The 19,174-nt window shown below is 44.2% G+C and overlaps 1 protein-coding gene across 3 annotated transcripts in view; it reads right to left on the bottom strand.

The window, feature by feature from the left end:
* Nucleotides 1-1,039: 1,039 nt before the first annotated feature.
* Nucleotides 1,040-19,174, bottom strand: part of MAP1B (microtubule associated protein 1B) — a 102,002-nt gene continuing 83,867 nt past the window's right edge. For all 3 annotated transcript variants that reach the window (XM_081310147.1, XM_081310148.1, XM_081310149.1), the window contains 3 exons: nt 8,681-15,185; nt 5,516-5,754; nt 1,040-2,893 (listed from right to left, as the gene is read on the bottom strand). In XM_081310147.1, coding sequence (XP_081166273.1) covers nt 2,738-2,893; nt 5,516-5,754; nt 8,681-15,185 — 6,900 coding nt within the window. In that variant the 3' untranslated portion in view covers nt 1,040-2,737. The remainder of the gene's footprint in view (nt 2,894-5,515; nt 5,755-8,680; nt 15,186-19,174) is intronic.

Raw genomic sequence — 19,174 nt, 5'->3', positions numbered from 1 at the left:
CATAGAGGGGTAGGGAGTTGGGGGCAAGGAGTGGGTAGAGAGGTTATAACTGAAGACTGGCTGTAATTTTCCAAAAGTGTTTGCACTTTTTTTAAAAGCAGAATAATATACAACTTAAGTAACTTTAATTTGGAAAATTGGAAAGTAACTCCATCTTCTATCAAAGAAAAATCAACCAGAGGTCTGGATTTGGCAAGAAGGCTAGGAAATGTTTCTCTTCCCAGGCATTATGTGAACCAACTCAATAACTAACCATTAAATAATAAACTTGAGTAATTTCATGGGCTTCTCATAAAAGAAGTTTTAGGTAGATGAGTTGATGCTCAATGAAACCCATTTTGGTCACAATGACTCTTCCATCAGGTGTGACATGTTTGTACCTTTAGTGTGTTATTTTTAAAAACTTAAAAAAGAAATAGGGCAATAAATAAAAACTGTATTCCTAGAGAAGCCTAACAAAAATAGAATATTAATTTTCTTAAAAAAAATTAAACATTTGGAAAATGTAATTCACAGCATTAAGTAGACTGCACGGGTCCTCAGTGAGGGACCCTGAAGAAGCATTGTTTAAACCCTCATATTAGTTAGCAGTGCAAAACAAACACTTAACAGACAAAAATAAACTAAAATGTTAATTCTGAAATAAATAACTAACACAGAAAATAAAATGAGGTCATTGTTCACTACTCCGTAGATCTTAAGAGTCTGCAGGAAACGTGACATGACAGAGCACAGCACAGTTGTCACTGAGAAGTTTGCCACATCCGAACACTGGGTGCATGGAACTGCAACTTGAAACCGGACGTCAGTTTTAATCATGATCTGGCTTCCCAGGTTCATGTTCAATGATGACGGCGATGAACAGTATGTCTGAACTCTACATGATGAACAACAGGAGTGGGGGATTCATTTGTTGTCAATCTATTACTTATTTTTTTCCAAAAAAGAAAATCCCATGTGCTAGGGTTCTTTTGAACTTGGCTCTTTTACCTCATGGTTGAAGATCTTGAAAGAAGTATGGGTACCACTGGGTGATAGACTCATAAAAGCCCTGGAATTAGCCTACCATGCTGTTCTCTCCCACTCTCAAATAGCCCATACTCAAATTTTTAGGTTATGGGAATCAAAAGGTGGGAGGTATCATTCTTCCTGGTAGTTAGGGGTTTTTAATAAATATTCTTACTGCAACCTTAAGACTTCAATCTTGCCAGAACTTCAAAAAATTATTCGATTTTTGTCTTATGAAACACTTAAAAAAAAAGACTATCGCTTGAAATTTTTCTTTTGTATTTTCCTGTAAATTAAAACGTTAGTTAAAAAGTTCATCTATGAAAAGTTCTCACATAGCTAAAAAAAAAAAAAGTTCTGTACACTTGTTCCCATAATCATGTTGAAATTAATGGAAAATTAAAAAAGCCAATGTAAGACAAAGGAAGGTAAATACTGTACACTTGCTGAGAACCTCTTCCACCATAAGATTCACTGTTTTCCCAGTTCTGATCATAGAAGCCTTTTCAGTCTTGAATTTGCAGTAGTGAAGAAGCTATGAAAGGTGCAACTTGTTTGGCTGAGGGGTCACGGGTGCACTGGCGTGGTATTCAGCACGCATGACTCAGCATCAAACTGTTGGACCAATCAGATCAACTTCTAGTACCCCCCATGTGCACACACGTGCTTCTTCAACTGGAGTATCTATAATCCTACATGGATGTTTTATAAACTTGCTGTCTCACATTAAAAAATAAGTGCATCAAGTATCTTTGTACATTCAAGTCACTTCCTAAGGCAAATTGTCTACCATATGTACTCCCAACTGCTTTGGTATTTGCTTCAGTTAATTGGGGTGGACTTGGGCATTGACGCATGCAGGTTAATTGACGCAGTGTGGACTAAGTGGGTGGACAAATGCTGGGAGCATGCCTTAGATCAATCTACTCGTGTGTCTAAAGAGTCTGAGAGTTCTGAATGGGGCTCATTCCACTTGTGTGTGCGGTCTACACTCACTACAGCATGTCAGTGTGCAGCCTTCAAACTGAAGGAGCTTAATTAAGGCGTGACAATCTCACATGCCCTCATGACAAGTTTTGTTCTTTTTGTATTCCTCTAGCCAGCTCGCTTTAGAAAATGATGACTTAAGACTGACAAAAATGGAAAACTTGGCCTGTGTAGACTACAGAATACCTACTGCCTGAGGAAATGCAGACCTCATTGTTGGTTTTCTTCTCTTTACCCCACCCTGCTCTCTCTTTTCCTCTCTGGGTATCTCACCAGAACCTCTCCACTCCATCTCCTTTTCTTGCATTCTTTTTCTTTCTCATTCTTCCTCTCTCTCTCTCCTGCATTCTCTTTGTGCGCTCACTCCCTCACTCCCTCTCTCCCTCCCTCCCTCCCTCCCTCTCTCTCTCTCTCTCTCTTTCTCTCTAAGACAAATGCCTCTACCTAGCAGAAGTCAGTTGGGTTTGCTAGTGCATGGTTTCCAAATGTTCAGCAGAGATGAACTGGGGTAGGTAATTTTGTAGTAACTTGAACCCTATTGTGGGAATACTGTTACTTCCCTTAGCAATCAGCAAAAACTGAGAAATATTAGTGACTTGCGTCACCATGACACAGGATAGCATTTGGCAGGTAACTGTTCGGTGACTTAATTAGATGAATTGGCGTTTTAGAAAAGGTAGTTTCAAATTGAAGAATTTCTGGAAACAAAGTTCAAATCCTGTGGTGTGGCTGGCCTTGGTTTTTACAGTTCTATCTTGCATGCAGGGAAAGATTCATCTTGCATAACCACTGTGCTGCTGCTGGCTAAAACCATGATGTTGAGGTCTTGCTGTTTCTCATGGGTCTCCTGGTACCATTCCCTCATCACTTCTGAGTCATGAGTTGGGATCAGAGTTACCTGCAGGGAGAAAATAGCTGTTTAAGGGCAGGGACAGAAACCAGATGCAAAAATAGTACAAACCCAAGGTATTAGACCACTAGAAGGTGGGAATGAAAGAAAAATGTTCTATTTTCCTCAAGGAATGCAAGTCTTTTTTTCAACTTACATTTGTAAGGAACCAGAATAAACACACACACACAAAGAGTGGAAGACTGGAACCAAAGGCAACTAGAAACTTGTCAATTAGTTCATCTAAATTCACTGTTGTTTTTTCAATCCTTTAATGTTCATTAAGTACCTTGGTTAAGGCTATTTCTTACATTTTCTTTCAGCCAGTAAGTTTTGCATAAAAGATAATGCATATTTAGTCAAATATTATTATAGCTCAACATCCTCAGAAAACCCACCCACTGGGTGTAATTAACATTTTTCTGGAAACGAAGATATGTCTCTTTACATGTGTGGCTGGGGGGTAGGTGAGTGGGATAGGTGGTTAATGACTTAAAAATGTTATATTCCTTAGGAGGCAACTGGCTGTTTCACATTAGATTTCTTTTACCTTTTTTGTAGTACTGGGGATTGAGCCCAAGCACACTCCACCAATGAGCTATGAGCTAGCTATATCCTCAGTCTTTTTTTTTTTTTTCTCCCCTGAGACATGGTCTGACCAAGTTGCTGAGACTGTTGAGGCCAAGTTTGGCATCCTCCTGCTGCAGGCCTCCTGAGTTGCTGGGATTATAGGGGTGTGAAATCTAATGCACCTGGCTACATTAGATGTCATATGATTAAATAAGCAATTCTATTTAATAGTATGCAAACACAGTTTACTAAGTGATTTTGTGCAGAACCACAAGTAAAATTTGGATGAACAAAGATCCCAACCGTACTGACAGGGTGGTTCATAGCTAGACACTTGGTTTGGGAGTTAGGCATATTCTTTAGGAGTCAATGCTCCTACTATGGAATTTCACCTGGACAGTTAATTTTCTAAAGTTCTTACCTTCGGTCCATCCATAAAAAACAAAGGAGTGAATGCACTTCTTCAGCAGCTCTCCCATAGAAATATGACCGCTTTGATTCGCATGCACAATACTCATATATTGGGGGAGGGCAATAAACCTTCAGTCCATTTTGTAGATGAATAGATTATGCCTTAGGTAAGGTGGCTTTCCTCCAAAGTGATGGTTATTGGTGGCATCAAGAATACTACTTTAGACAGAAACAACACAGGGATGCCCACTTTCACCACTTCTATTCAACACAGTCCTTGAATCTCTAGCCACAGCAATTAGGCAAAAGAATAAAATAAAAGGTATACAAGTGGGAAAAGAAGAGTTCAAAATACCTCTGTGTGCCAATGATATAATTTTATATTGAGAAGGCCCAAAAAACTCTACCAAAAACTTCTAGAATTCATAAATGAATTCAGCAAAGTAGCAGGACACAGAATTAACACTCAAATCAATTACATTTCTGTACACTAATGATGAATCAGCTAAAAAAGAAATTAGGAAAACCATCCCATTCACAATATCCTCAAAAAATAAACAAACAAACAAAAAAAAACTTGGAAATCAATCTAACAAAAGAGGCGAAAGACCTCTAAAGTGAAAACTATAGAACACTAAAGAAAAAAACTGAAGACCTTAGAAGATGGAAAGATCTCCCATGCTCTTGGATAGGCAGAATTAATATTGTCAAAACGGCCATACTACCAAAAGTGCTACACAGATAGAATGCAATTCCTATTAAAATCCCAATGAGGATGTGGGGGAAAAGGTTCACTCATTCGTTGCTGGTGGGACTGCAAATTGGTACAACCACTCTGGAAATCAGTATGGAGATTCCTCAGAAAACTTGGAATGGAACCACCATTTGACCCAGTTATCCCACTCCTCAGTATAAACCCAAAGGACTTAAAATCAGCATATACAGTGATATAGCCACATCCATGTTTATAGCAGCTCAATTCACAATGGCTAAATTATGGAACCAACCTAGGTGTCCTTCAATAGATGAATGGATAAAGAAGCTGCGGTATATATGCACAATGGAGTATTACTCAGCATTAAGAAGAATGAAATTATGACATGTGCCAGCAAAGGGATAGACTTGAAAACTATTGTGCTAAGTGAAGTAAATCAGTCCAAACAACCAAAGGTTGAATATTTTCTCTGAAATGTGAAAGGAGCAGTGAGGGCAAGAGTAGAAGTGTAGTGGATTAGACAATGGAGAATGAAGGGAAGGGAGCAGGGATAAGCAAGGAAAAAACAGTGGAATGAATCTGACGTAATTTTCCATGTACATATATGAAAACAACACAGTGAATCTCACCATCATGTACATCCATTAGAATGGAATTCTAACTAAAATAAGATATATCCAATGCTAATATAATTAGATCAAAATGGATTCTGCTGTCACGTATAACTAAAAAGAACGAATTTTAAAAAAGTACTATTTTAGACCATTTTCTGTGGGTTAAATTGACTTTGTCCTGAGGAGATTTCATGTGTGACAGTTTTGGGAGGCACCTTGTACAGATCCGCAATGACAAAGGTGCCTTGCTAAACATGGCTCCCTCCCTCTGCCTCTGGCCCCAGTTCAACCACAGTGCAGACAAGGTCCTCGGGCCCTTACCTGCATGTTGCTGCCCCACTGAGCTTTCCCTTCCAACAAGGCATCCAGGACAGCCCGGCTGGGCTCCTCAGCAGCAGGGTCATTCCCACTCACCACATAGTAGGACGACCTCACTCTCTTGAAAAATTCAACATCAACATTCTTACTGTTGCTGTGGTTGGGAATATAGCACAGGTCCAAATACACAGGGAGGCCTGGAGGCACAGCTGAGGACTTGGTCGTCTTGGTGGCTCCTGGTCCTTTGGAAAACAAACAAAAACAAAGCAAGGGTCTCAGTAACATGAAGAGAGCTGTCTGTCCAATGTACCTCCCCCACTCATCCCCAAGCAGGCTCTCTGAGATAGGCAAAGAAGTGAAAGCATCTCCATCTCCCCAATAATGTGTACAGGACATCTAACTCTAGTGATATGAGAATTCCATGGTTGTTTATCACTTCAGTAGGAGAAATGAAGAGTGGGATGTTTGCCCTCTGTGCACAACCCATTATGAAGTAAGAAGTTTCAAGTTTCAAGGCCCTTGCAAAGACAGAACTAGATAGCTACACCTTCCTAAAGGAGCTACTAACATCATCTAAATCTGAAAAGTGATCTAGGAAACACCTTAAAAATCAAAAAGAAGCATCTGCATCTGGCAAACCATAGTTACTCGATGATTGATTGATTGATTGATTTTGGTGGTACTGAGTATGGAACCCAGGGGCATTCTACCACTGAGCTATATCCCCAGTCCTTCTTATTTTGAAACTAAGCTTCTGAAGTTGCCCTCGCACCTGCAACCCTCCTGAGATGTTGGGATTGTAGAATTATGTCATCGCACCCAGCCGCAGTTAAGAGATCTTAGCAGTTCACTTTAGGGTATCAATTGATAGCAGTTGTGCCCGTAGCTGAAGAGTATGCCCTAACCTTTGTCCTAGTAAGTAGTTCAGATCTTCACCCTATATGCTCTCCAGGGCCCTCGTCACCATTCATAACCCAAGGAAACACTGTATTCTCGCCTTCCCACAGTGCTGTGAGACATCTCTCCCTATGCAGGCTGGACACCAACATTTGGCAAAGGAAGGTCCAGAAAGACCAGGCTTTTGCTAACCAATCAGGACATATCAGACTGCAGAAAGGGGCACCTTGGAGCCCAAATTTCCAGCCTAACCCAGAATGGCCTGGGCAAAGAAGCAGTTCAGATTAACCCCCAAATTTCCTGGCACCCTGTTTCGTCAGCTGCCTTGCTAACTTCTTCTGGTTTGAAGGTTTAATGCTTTTGAACGAGTAAAGCTAACACTCGGGCAGTGGTCCGTCCGTCACTCTCCCTGCATGATTAGAGTCACCTTGGTTGCTTACTGATGCCAAGGCCTTCTCCTCCAGAGTCTGCTTAAGTGGGCTAGGGCTGGGGTCTGGGCACTATGATCTTTTAAAAGCACCCCAGGGGACTCTAGTATGCAGTTTAAGACCACTGCCTAAACCACCTGAAATGCCGGTGAGATTCTATACACTTAACCTGCTTTCCTTTCTCCGTGGGATGTATAAAAACTCTCATCTCAGAGTTTAAAAAGTTCCAGTGAATTCCATCAATTGCCCAATTTTACTTTTAGTGGAGCAAGGGAGTAGCAAGAATTGGCCAAATTAATGTTTAAGGTAAATAAGCTCATTTTATAAATACATTCACAGGCCATTTTAGTCAATCTTGAGCTGAAAACAACCATTTGGGGACCTTCTAAAGAATCCTGACTCTAACAGAAGTTTGAATTTATGTTCTAATAATTAAATATGTTTGCAATTTTACCTTGAATATTAAACTGCTACCATCAAAATCAAATTAATAATGTCCATAGAAGCACAAACTGGAAATCACCAGAAGTCCACCCAAATTTGTTTTTAAAATCAGTTAAATGGGCAACTTTGCCTTTTTAGGAATCTAAAAGCATCTTCAAAGTAAATAAAAATTAAATCCTCTTTATTACTTTGTCGTTAAATTGTCTCCTTAAATGTTCAAGAAAGTTTTTTTTTTTTAATATCAATTCCATGGACTAGGGTGTATATGTTCTGCAAAATTTCATCTGTTTTTTATTAATATTATTAATTTGAAGGGATTCCATGCTTTTTCCTTAGTGCAGGTCATCAGCTCTTTCAGACCAAAGGGTTAATTATCTGGTGGCTTTATATTTATACTAAGCATGAACAAATTCCATTTATTTTCTCTGTGTACATAAAAAGACCCAATCTTGTGAGAACTGAGTCTTAAAATTGATGCTTCACATAAAGTAAAATCTGCAGCTGTAACCAAGATACCATAAAATGCATGGAATTTGAGAGCCCCAAAGGGTCATCTCTCTGATATTGTCTAATAAATCAAGGAAATGTTATTCAAATTATTTTTTATTTCATAGTTTTGGGTCAATTTATATGCCTTTGTGAATGGTGATCTAAAATCCCTGGAGAATTACATAAAGAAAGAAAGAAGAAAAGAGCATTAGTACAAATCCCCGTGAATACTAAGAAGCAACAAGATAAAGCTGTGCTACCAAAGTCCAGTGTCATCAAAATCCCACATCACTGCTATGAAACTGATAAATCTGGAAATCAGAGGCAAATCAGGAATGATCAGAAGTCAGGAATATCAATTGGGAATGACAGTGTGTGTTAGCGGATAAGAAAACAGAACATTTCCTTCAATGGGAATGTATCTCCAAACTGGTCATTTTTTTTTCCTTAAATAAAAAAAAAAAATGATAATTCTAAATTTTCATGATTTTATTTTTAAAAATCTTATTTAAAAAAAAAGTAGGACTCTAAAATCCTGGGCCTTGACAGGTCATTGGGGGTTGGGATGGAATTTCTAGTTCTCTCTAGGCCTTTTGGAGCTTCTAGCCCTTGTAACCTCGGCCGTCATATCTGAAGCCAGTCTTCAGAGCAGCTCGAAACTCATACCCCTGGCTCTGACGGTTTCGATCAGGAATGCAGTTGCTATACTCCAGAATGGTGCAAAGCCAGGAATCCCACTGTCCCATCAGAGCTGCTCTGGGCCATATGCTGAGCTACACAGACCTTCGGCAGGAGAGAGTAATGAGGGGAAGTGAAGCATCCATGTGTGCTCCCCTGTCCTCCCAGCACAAAGCCAAACAGGGAAAGAACTGCATGGCCTACACAAGGATGCCCGGTGCCCTGGGCCTACCTGCGGTGGCAGTCTTTGCTGATTTGGATGCGGAAGCGTTGGCAGCATTCTTGGTCTCCTTGTCCTTCTCTTCCCCTCGCACAGCTTTGACTTCAGGAGTGGCGGTGGTTTTCGTGGCTTTTTCCACAGATTCTTTCTTCTTAGGAGAAGCCACTCTGGACACCTTATCTGAGGTATCTTTCAAGGCCCCCGGTTTTGGTGAAGCTGCTGAGGGCTTGGACTTCCCGTCCCCCTTTTTGACAGGTGACGAGGACTTGGTCTTTGTCCCTGGCTTCTTGGTCTTAGTCTTCTCTTTCAGGTCCTTCTTCAGAGCTTTGCCCAGGTTCTGCTCAATGGCCAAGGCCTCTGGGTCGACCATGGACACGTCAGGGTGGCGTGGAGAAGGGCTGCGGTCCTGCATGGGGGCAGGCGGGGGGTCCATGTGCTTGTATGTGACAGTTTTGTCTGTGGGGATGGTTTCTGACTCATCTTCAGAGTCGATGTTTGCATCGGCTGTGATGGAAGGGCACTCTTCTGTCTCTGGAGGGACATCAGAGTCGGTCTGGGATGGGGCTGACTCACTGACTGAGGTAGGTGGGGTCTCATCACACTGTCGTCCCTGCTGCTTTCCTCCTGGGGGTGGTGGGGCTCCCCCTGACTGAGCGAGGGGCTTCTCAGATTCTTCAGTGGGCTCTTCACTGGCAAACCACTCCAGAGGGTTGGGATTGATGAAGGAGGGTGAAAGCTCTGTCTTGGGATGCTTGTACTCACAGGAGGACACGAGGCATAAATCCACATCCTGGCGGGCCTCTGAGGGGGACTTCTTCTCCGCAGTGTAGCAGCGATCAGAAGTCTCGTAGGAATATGTCGACGCCTGGGGGGTTTTAGTAATTCTCTCCATCGTCTCATAACAGTATGTAGAACTATCAGGGCTTTTAGCTGTTTTTGTAGACGTCTCGTAGGAGTAACTTTCAGATTCAGGGAAGCTGGAAATTTTCTCAGTGGTCTCATAAGAGTAGCTGGCATCCCCAAGTGTGTGGCCACCCTCCTCAGAGTCGTCATAGCCGTTGCTGATGTCATCCAGGACCCTTCTAGCCCTCTCGGTCTTTTCATAGCTGTAACCACTCACTTCAGGGGTCCGTGTGGTCTTTTCACTTATCTCATAAGAGTAGCCGCCCTCTTCAGGGGTCCGTGTGGTCTTCTCGGTGATTTCATAGGCATAGCCACCATCTTCAGGGGCCTTGATGGTCTTCTCAATGGTCTCGTAGGAGTAGCCACTGTCATATGCAGATTTTATGGTTCTCTCCGTCTTCTCATAGTAATAGCTGCCCACATCTGGGGTTCTGGTGGTTTTCTCAGAAGACTCACAATCATAATCTTCTTCATCTGGGGACCTGGTGGTTTTCTCAGACTTTTGATAGACATAGCTAAAGTCACCAGGTGTCTTTCCTCCGTTGTCATTCTCCATGCCAGATGTGGCCAAATCTCTATTCAAGGCAAGATGATGTTGCATCGTATCGAATAACATGGAGGCACGGTAGCCAAAGGGCTCTGCAGATGCTGCGTCTAAAGGTGGAGATGAGGAGGTATGGCAAGCTGTTGTGTTCTCTTTGACGGCAGAGGTAGAATCTGAAAAACCAGGTGAATATAAAGGAGAGGACTCTCGTGGGGTGAGTGGAGAGATATCAGATTTTGGAGAGAGCTTCTCTCCTTCCAGACTTTGCTCCTTCTCAGAGGTGAGTGAGGCATATAAGGACATCTCTCTGGGAGGAGCAACATCGGATAGAGTTTCTTCTTGCAGGGGAGAAGCTATCTGAGATGGGGTATGAGCAGAAGAGGTGGACGGGGAGGCCTCCACCTGAGACACTGAGATGAGCTCGGAGAGATCATTATCTTGGGTATAGGACTGCTCCTCCGTTGGTGGTATCTTATGTGATAAACTGGAGTCTTGCATGTCAGAAGGACTATAGTCCACTTCAGTTGGCCCATTTTCAGTGATGTGAAGCATACTTGCACCCACCGCAGGGTGATCTGGAGACTGTCGACTGAAGTCCATAGCAAGGGAGTGCTCAGGAGATTCTTGGCCAAACTCAATAGACATCGAGGACTGTTCCGATCTGTGATCTTGAACTGGTGTCCTGGATTTGGCTGTCTTGGGGGAAAAATCAGGAGGAGAAATTGACATCGGTCTTGGGCATTCTTCTTTAGATGGAGACATCTCTGTCTCCTGGAAAGTGGTAGGCGTTTGCACAACAGACACTGAAAGGGAGTCATCGACTTCTGTGGAATGTGGGGAGCCAACTTCCGCATGCAGAGAAGGAGACACATCATCTGTGGTTGGTTCCGGAAATGAGCTCGTAGCCACGGAGGCGGTGGAGACCGAGGCCACACCCTCCATGTGAGAGTAGGTGTCTTCTGCTACACCCTCATCAACAGGAGTGGCTGACTTGTCTGAGACGGTGCCTTCAGAAATGGACATCTTGGTATCTTCTTTGAAAGATCCAAACTGACTGACATCTATTTGGGTTGGAGAGACATCTCCTCCCAATTTCCTTTCATCCAAAGCCAGGGCTGGTTGAGAACTCATGGCTTCAACATCACCGGTTTTCTTTTCTGGACCAAAGTCTTCCTTGATTGGTGTAAAGTCTGTACTTCTGACCTCCTGTTTGTCTTGGTAAAGACCAGGGGACGTCATTTCAGAAACTGGACTGACTTGGTCTGCAAAGTCTTGTTTTCCATTCTTTCCTTCAAAGGGGCTTTGGGCACGTCTGCCAGGAGCCTTGTCATCAGCACTGAGAAAACTTTCATATGCAGACTCGGATCCAATCAGGGGAGGGCTGCGTAAAGGAGACAGGACTTTTTCCATAGGCGACTCTGAGTCAGGCACGGGTTCATCCATGGGGCTTATGGAAGCCCTTTCACTCTCATCTTTGGCATCACTGAATTCAAAGCTCACTGGCACTGCTGCTGGCTTTTCAGTGACCTCTGTAGGGAGGTGACTAGCTTTCTCCTCGGTGGGAGATTGGTAGTAAGGTGTGTGGCCGGCACTGCCAGTCACAGACTGCGACGGAGACACCACTTCCAGAGTCTTCTCCTCAGGACTAGCACAATGTTCTTCAACTACTTCCTGGGTCACCTCAGGAGACACAGGGACCACTTCGGCCTCTGTGGAGACTTTAATCTCATTGGGCGTCAGAGAGAAGTTCACACTACGTTCACCCAGGGGGGTCTTCTCTATGGGTGATGGTGGAGACCGACTCGAGGATGGACTCTTGGCTGGGCTAAGCTTCTCATCTGAAACCGGGGAGACGGTATCTTTGATCTCCAACGTGGCACTCGCTTTCACCTCTTTCTCTTCTGAATAGTAAGCATCACGTAGAGCAGATTTGCTGAATTTGTCTTCCTCCATGGAGGAGGGTGGGGATATGGTGGAGGCTGAAGCATTATAATCCTTGCCCTCAGTGGCATCGGTTTTTGACCCATCGGATAATCCGTTGAAGGGGGTGACGGTCGTTTTGGAGTATTCCTGAGAATACAGTGAAGACTCGTATTTGGTGATGTTTATGAATTCCTGAGATGGGGACTCTGTCTCTTCGTTGTTGGTCTCGTCACTCATCACGTCGCGAGGAGTAGACATCCCATCCATGGGGGTGGGCTCGCTAGATATCTCGATGGTAGACTGAGTGTAGCCAGAGGTGGCAGTGAATTCCTCAGGCTGGTCTTCTCGATTCTCCTCATCAGAAGCAGTGGCCTCACTCTCTGAGCCTCCAGGTAGAGTCTCATCGTGAATTGAAGACGCAGGTTCTCGGCCAGGAGACTGGACTCCCGGTTGCTTGGCTGATGTGGTGAGGAATCCATACTGATCCTCGGCACCCCCAGCCTCCGCAGCCTTGTCAACCACAGCCATCACATAATCTTCAGCTTCAATTTTTTCAGGCTCATATTCATCTCTGGCATCCTCTGCTTTGTCCTCCTCTTCGGCCTCCTCCTCCTCAGATTGTTCAGCTTCTCCTTTCTCAACGGCCTCGTCCATGTCTTCTTCGGCCCGGTCGTCCCCACTGGCCACAGACTCCCTCTTCTCCTTGATGTGCACATCTGCCTCTGCCGTGGCACTCTCCTCATCCTCCGTAGGGCTGTGCTTGGAGGTGCACACGTTTTCCTCACCGTCTTCTTCGGGCTCCTCAGCCTCCTCGGTTTCTGCCTTCTCCTCATAATCTCCGGTCTCCGAGGATTCCTCGAAACCAGCTCCTTCATCTTCAAATTTTTCAATGTCATCCACCCCCGGTTTCTCGACCGGCTCCAGCTCTTCCGGCGTTTGCTCACATTCGCCCTCCCCTTCAGTGGTGGTGATCCCCTCATCGGGAGACTCGGCAGAACCTTTGCTGACTTCTGTCTCTTTCTGGAGGACGTAGGCATCCACTGGCTCGGTTCCCTTCAGTTTCTCTTCGTCTTCGATGAGTTCCAGCTGGGGCTTGATGTCCTTGGCTACATCAATCTCTTCCGCCTTTAGCTCTTCAAAGTCCTTGGTGAGATCCTCAGGGGATGACATAAGAGACCTCTCGGCCTCCAGTTCTTTTGCAGGACCGGTGGCTGCTATCCCAGCCGCTGCCACGGCGGGTGCCGAGGTGGCCACGGCGCCGACCACTGCAGCTGCAGCCTCGGCAGTCTTGCCCTCCTTCTTGATGACTTTAATCTTCCCCTTCTCCTTTGGCTTCCCAGCAGCTACAGACTCCTTCTTGACCGGCTCTTCCTTCTTGGGTACTTTTGGTTTTAAAGCCGCTGGTTTTTTTGCTTCAGAGAGGGGCGTCGATGGTTTCTTAGAGTCCTTAGAGAGTTTCTTGATTTCTTTTTTGGGCTCCTTCTCCTCCTTTTTCATGTCCTTCTTTTCTTCCTTCTTCCCTTCCTTCTTGGCATCCTTCAGCGGCGTTTCTTTCTTAACCTCTTTCTTGGGTTCTTTTTTCTCTTCCTTCTTGACTTCTTTCTTGACTTCCTTCTTTACCTCTTCCTTTTTGGGTTTCTCCTCCTTCTTGACAGGTGTTTTGTCCTCCTTTTTAGCCACTTCCTTCTTGGGCTTCTCCTTCTCCTCCTTCTTCTCCTCGGGTTTGGTCTTGGTCTCTTTTTTCACGATCTTCTCTTTGGCCGTCTTGGGCTTCACGTCCGTGGCTTGCTTCTCGGCCACGTCGGTTTTGGCAGGAGGCTGCTCCTCTTTGCTGGGTGCCTCCTTTTCCGTCACGGGAGGTTTGGTCTCTGTTTTGACTGGCTTGTCTTTTTTCACGATCACCTTTTCTTTGCTTTCGACTTTGGGTGGCTTTTCCACCTGATTAGCTTTTGTGACCTCGGGGGTTTCTTCTTTCGACTCCTTGCGCACCGATTTGCTGGCCAGTGGTTTGGCAGCTGGCTTGAGACTCTCTCGGCTGTCGACCCTCTGCTTCAGTTTTACTTGTTTCACCGTCGGGGTGGGCACCTGGCCCGTGAGATCCTTCTGGGTGGCCAGTGGCTGCTTCAGGAAGTCTAAATGTTTGAGCTTTTCTAGCCCTTCCAGGATATTGTACTGGGTGCTATTTCCAGGAAACAGAACTCGAATGATTTTCTCAGCAGGGTTTGCTGGATGCCACACGATCAAAGAAGAGACGGACGTCAGGTAGGAAATTGGGATGTCTACTTCTTGACCATTGGGCAGGATCAGTTCAGTCTTGTCTTTGTTGGTGCCAGTCCATTGCTGCATAAAATACTGCATTTCCTTGCTGCTCTTGACAGGGTTAAGCACGTACATCTCAAGCTTCCCCACTCCCATTTTTTGGAAAAGAATGACGGGATCAATGGTGTTGCCAACACTTCGGAAGAGAGGCTCTGGTTTCATGGACAATTTGTTTAGGTACTGGAGCGTGAAGCAAGCTTCTTCTATGCTTCTCTTCATCTTGATATTCGGCTCTGGGTTTTTCAGGTTTTCAGGTACGTTGAGAAATACCACCCCTAAGTCAGGGGAGATGAGGTTTTTCATCCAGTCACTGTTGGTGGTGGAACCCTGGGACTGCTCTTCCTCCAGCTCTGCGATCTTCCGCTGCAGCATGCTGTTGATTCCGGGCAAATTATCATCCCCAATGTGGGTGAGCAGGATGGAGTCCACTCGGTCCAAGTGTCGGATGAGCTTCCAGAAGCAGGATTTTCTTTCGGATCCTCCATTGATGAGCATATTGAATCCGTTCACGGCAAACAGGGCAGAATCACCCCGCCCTCCTGGGAAAATGTAACAGCAGGGCTTGGAGAGCTTCAGAAATCCACCTGATGTGGGAGGTTCCAGGATGTCAAAGGGAGACGGGACTTCCACTGATTCTGAGAGGTACTCGGTAAACTCAGAAAGTCCTTCCATTTCTGGCAATATAGAAGCTGAGTTGAGTTTGATATTGATGAAGTCTTGGAGATTGTGTCTGTCAAGATTGGAGTTCTTCCAGTCCCCCTCTTCGGGACAGAACAGGGTCAAGCTGGCTTTGTTGGCAGGATGGGTGGTACTCAGTAACTCCCCAATCTGGGTTTACAAAAGGAGGGAAAAAGGAAAGAAAAGGTTTAAGTGGCTGTCATTACCGATCTGTCACTTCCATCAATTAACAGATATTATGGGATCACTGACTGCAACTGGGACCTGGACTCGGGTAGCCATGCTATTTAAATGCAGACATATTTATATACTGGGAGCTGAACAGTCTCTGTTTAGAGCCCCACATTCCTCCCTTTTGCCACCACCAGCACCCCTCCACCTGACACCTGTCCAGTAATCCTTCTCCCATATGTCTTTGCCCAGTAGGAGAACTTCAGAACTCTGCTCCAATTCCAAAACCACTGACCATCTGGGTGATCAGTGCTTCCGCTCCCGCAGTTACAAAATACTTTGAATATTCCCCCTGGGTATTTGCCATGCAAAGATGCCCTTTAAAAAATATTAAATATCACGGATGTGTGTGGAGGGGACTATGTGAGTCATCTCACCACTGACATAAAACCTTTTCTTTTAATCCACTGGGCTTGGCAAAAAGAAAAAGGCCTGATGGACACATTAAAAGGAATTCAAATAATAATGCACTTCTTCCTGTCTCATCTCAGAATTTGGTAGGCATAAAAGAAAAAAGTTTGGTGTTTTTTTTTTCCCCCTGGGACACAATAAGTTGCAGATTGCCCATTACTACGGAAAAAAAATTCCTGGTTTCTGGCATCAGTGCACTCTACTTAAAACATGAGTGGTACACTCAGCAGATCCTCTGTAAATGCAAATGCTTTCATTGAAGCCATAATGATTCAAGTGGTTGGGTAATTATGCAAGCCTGTGGCCAACTTCATTCCTCACTTGCTTAAGTTTAAACCCAAGGTAAGGCCCTGCTCCCATTTTATTTTTTTATTTTTCAGGGCAAACTGGGTGCTGAGTGGCTAAGATCACATTGGACTCAAAGGCTTTTCAACACACTGTTTAGTACTTCCCAAGGACGGGAATGCGGACAAGCAAATCAGGATCAAAATGGTGACTGTGGTTTAATGAAAGCCCTATTTTCCTTCTCACTCCATATTAAGGCCATATGTTTCATGGTCTTAGCTTAGCAAATAACAAGGGGGAATCACGCCATAAATTCCAGAGCTCTTTCCATTTCAGCAAACCTCATAAATCAGCTCAGAGTTTCAACTGACAAGTGCTCTGTGGCCTGGATAGCAAATGATAAAGAGGCAAAGCAAAGGTTTTATTTCACACAGGCATCCCTGGGCCAGTGGATCTGAACTCTTACCTCCTAGGTTTGGTTTCTTCTGGCTCATAACCTCCTGCATATTAACATTCTGACTACCAGAATGTGTGTGGTGTGTGTGTTTAAGGGTTATTTAGACTGAGCTTTCCTATATTAGATGGCAGAAAATAATCATTTTTGTCTTGTTAGCCTATTGGTCTTAGGCATAACATTTTAGATGAAGCATCACAAAATAGCAAAATAATGAAGGTTTTCTATTTTCCTCTAACCTAACTTCACAATCCTATACAAAAGGAATAAGAATCGACACCTAGTTTGGAAGCTAAGAAAACAGAAAAAGCACATGGCAACTGTCCTTGGGCAAAAATCTCTGCTCAAATTATTTGCTGGCCAAAGCAAACATAAGTACCAGTTATGGTTTCTTGTCCAATAATCAGCATAGACCCTCGTCATCGTCACTATAGCCCCATGTAGATTCTCTTAGACCTAATATCCACAAAGAGCACGCGCAAGCTATGCATGTAAGTTTTGTAATACACTTTAGGAAGCAAATTCAGGATAACTCAAATTGCTAAATCTTTAATCATGAATTTTTGAAATTCCACCCAAGCTACAAAGCACAGCAGCCGGGGTCATGTGTATAGGGGTTGATCAATCACTAGCTCTTTTTATGTGAAATGTGGACTTCCTCCAACTTTAAGGAGGAAGCAAAAAGACTTGAGGAATATCTCCCACTTTCCACCTTTTTGCCTCTACCCAGAGAGTTGAATGTAGTGCAGGAAAGGACCCCAAAACAAAATGAGGTTGCAAAGGAGTCTGAGGAGGTCAGAGGGCACGAAGACAGCCAAGAGGGGTGAGTGAAGAAAACCTAGGAGGGACCAGGCCGAGCAGAAAGAAAGTCTGCTCTGCTGGGCAGGTTTCTTTCTTTCCAACAAGTTTTTGGTCCCTCTAGAAAAAAAGCATGAGAGAATGATGAGGCAAGAATGCAGAGACAAGGACTGGAGACGGTGAGGCCAGGAGGGATTGAATGGGACAGGGAAGAAGAGGAGGAACACTACATCCTTGAGCTGTTCCACAGAAATGAAGCCCCTGTTTTCTTGCCCGATTCTAGACCTATGGGCGGCCTACAGGTACCCTAGAGAGCGCACCTCCAGAGATGGCTAGAGAGTGCCCAGCCCCTGGCCACACTCCATGGATGCTCATTCAACAAACAGATGAGACCACTAAGGAGAACCCAACAATGGCATCCAGGCTCTGACTGGCTGTTAGATTTGGAAATGGAGGCTTCTTCTAAACAAATTGGGAAAACATCTCCATGATATGACTGTTTCCAGGTAGCAGAAATACATCACCATCATCACCATCATCGTCATCTCTCTCTTTCTCTCACTCTGTTTTTGGTTTGGTGCTGGGAATTGAACTCAGAGGCTTGCTCATGCTAAACATGCCCTGTACTCCTGGGCTATGCCCCAAATCCATCCTCTGTGTCTTTGTATCTTATTAAATGTTAACTAGTATCTCAATTAATATCCTTGATTCCCTAGTATATAGCCAGACTCAGCAGGTTTCATTAAATTGCACTGAATACAGTCAATTCCACTCCTGCCATTTTCTTGGAGTGGGCACTGGGAAGAGACATGAGCCTGTGGGTACTTATCAAACACACTAATTACTCCCCTGGGCCTTATAAAGATGGGTGGTAGACATGACTGGGAGAAATGTTTCTTCGGAGCAACCATAATCTTTTTTGTTAATTATTTTTTCCTGATCAAATGCAGGCATGCTGGAAGAGGAAGGGCGATAAAGAAAATAAACGGCTTTACTGAAGATGATATTAATGAAATAAGACTTTTATTTCTAAACTGTGGCCTTCTAACTACATCTCCTTTTTTGATTAAGTTACTTGGTTGGCTGATGAGGAAATACCACAGACAGCGTATCTCTGGGCTTTAGCAAAACATTGAACAGGATCTCTGAATGTTGTGATGGCAGAATTAGGTGGATTTACAGCAGCCATATAAATAGTGCTACTTAGTGTCAACCCAGGGGGTCTGTGATCGGCTGCCTCAAGACTAATTTCTGTCCTGCTGTGGATTCACTTGGGAAAGAATGGTGGGGATGTGCTTAGGGGATCAGTGGAGGGCATGAAAACCAGAGGCCTGGCAAAGATGTGGGGTGGCAGAATTAAAGTACTTAAGGAAGCTCTCGATGATGATGGCTAAGTCACCTCTAACAGGGTGGCACTCTAAAGGGATAAACGTAAGGTTAAATAGACCAGCAGGGCAAAGGACAGGATTGGGAGATGTGGCTTAGCAACAATATCCATGGGGGAAAACTCAGGGATTTTAGTGACAGTCATGGATTTATCATGAAGCTAAAGAAGCTTAAATGCCAAGGCCCCTCACTGGCATGATTCCCTACTAAATTTTTGCACTTAATTGTGGATTAATAATTGTGTTTTCTTTTTCTTTCTTTCTTTCGAGTGGCACTAAGTGGCTCAGGCTGGCTCCAAAGTCCTGGGCTCAAGGGACCCTCCTGCCTCAGCCCCCCCAGGAGCTGGGTCTTCAGGCATGTGCCACCACGCCTGGCTGTTTTCTTTTACTTAATAAGATACCCTCCCCCCCCCCCCCAATTATCCAAATTGCAGAGCTCCTCAAAGGCTGCGCCCTTCCTGGTTGGCATTTAAGCATATATGGTGACAGTCAAAGGTTACTTTTAGACTTGCTTAATAGATAATTGTATTGGAAACTATCAAAGTCATTGATTTTTACAGTTCTAATCTGGTCAA

Source organism: Spermophilus citellus (assembly GCF_964194105.1).
Source record: "Spermophilus citellus genome assembly, chromosome: 1".
Taxonomy (NCBI): domain Eukaryota; kingdom Metazoa; phylum Chordata; class Mammalia; order Rodentia; family Sciuridae; genus Spermophilus; species Spermophilus citellus.
Note: the sequence above shows the minus strand (reverse complement) of the source record. Positions and strands in the feature narration are given on the sequence as shown.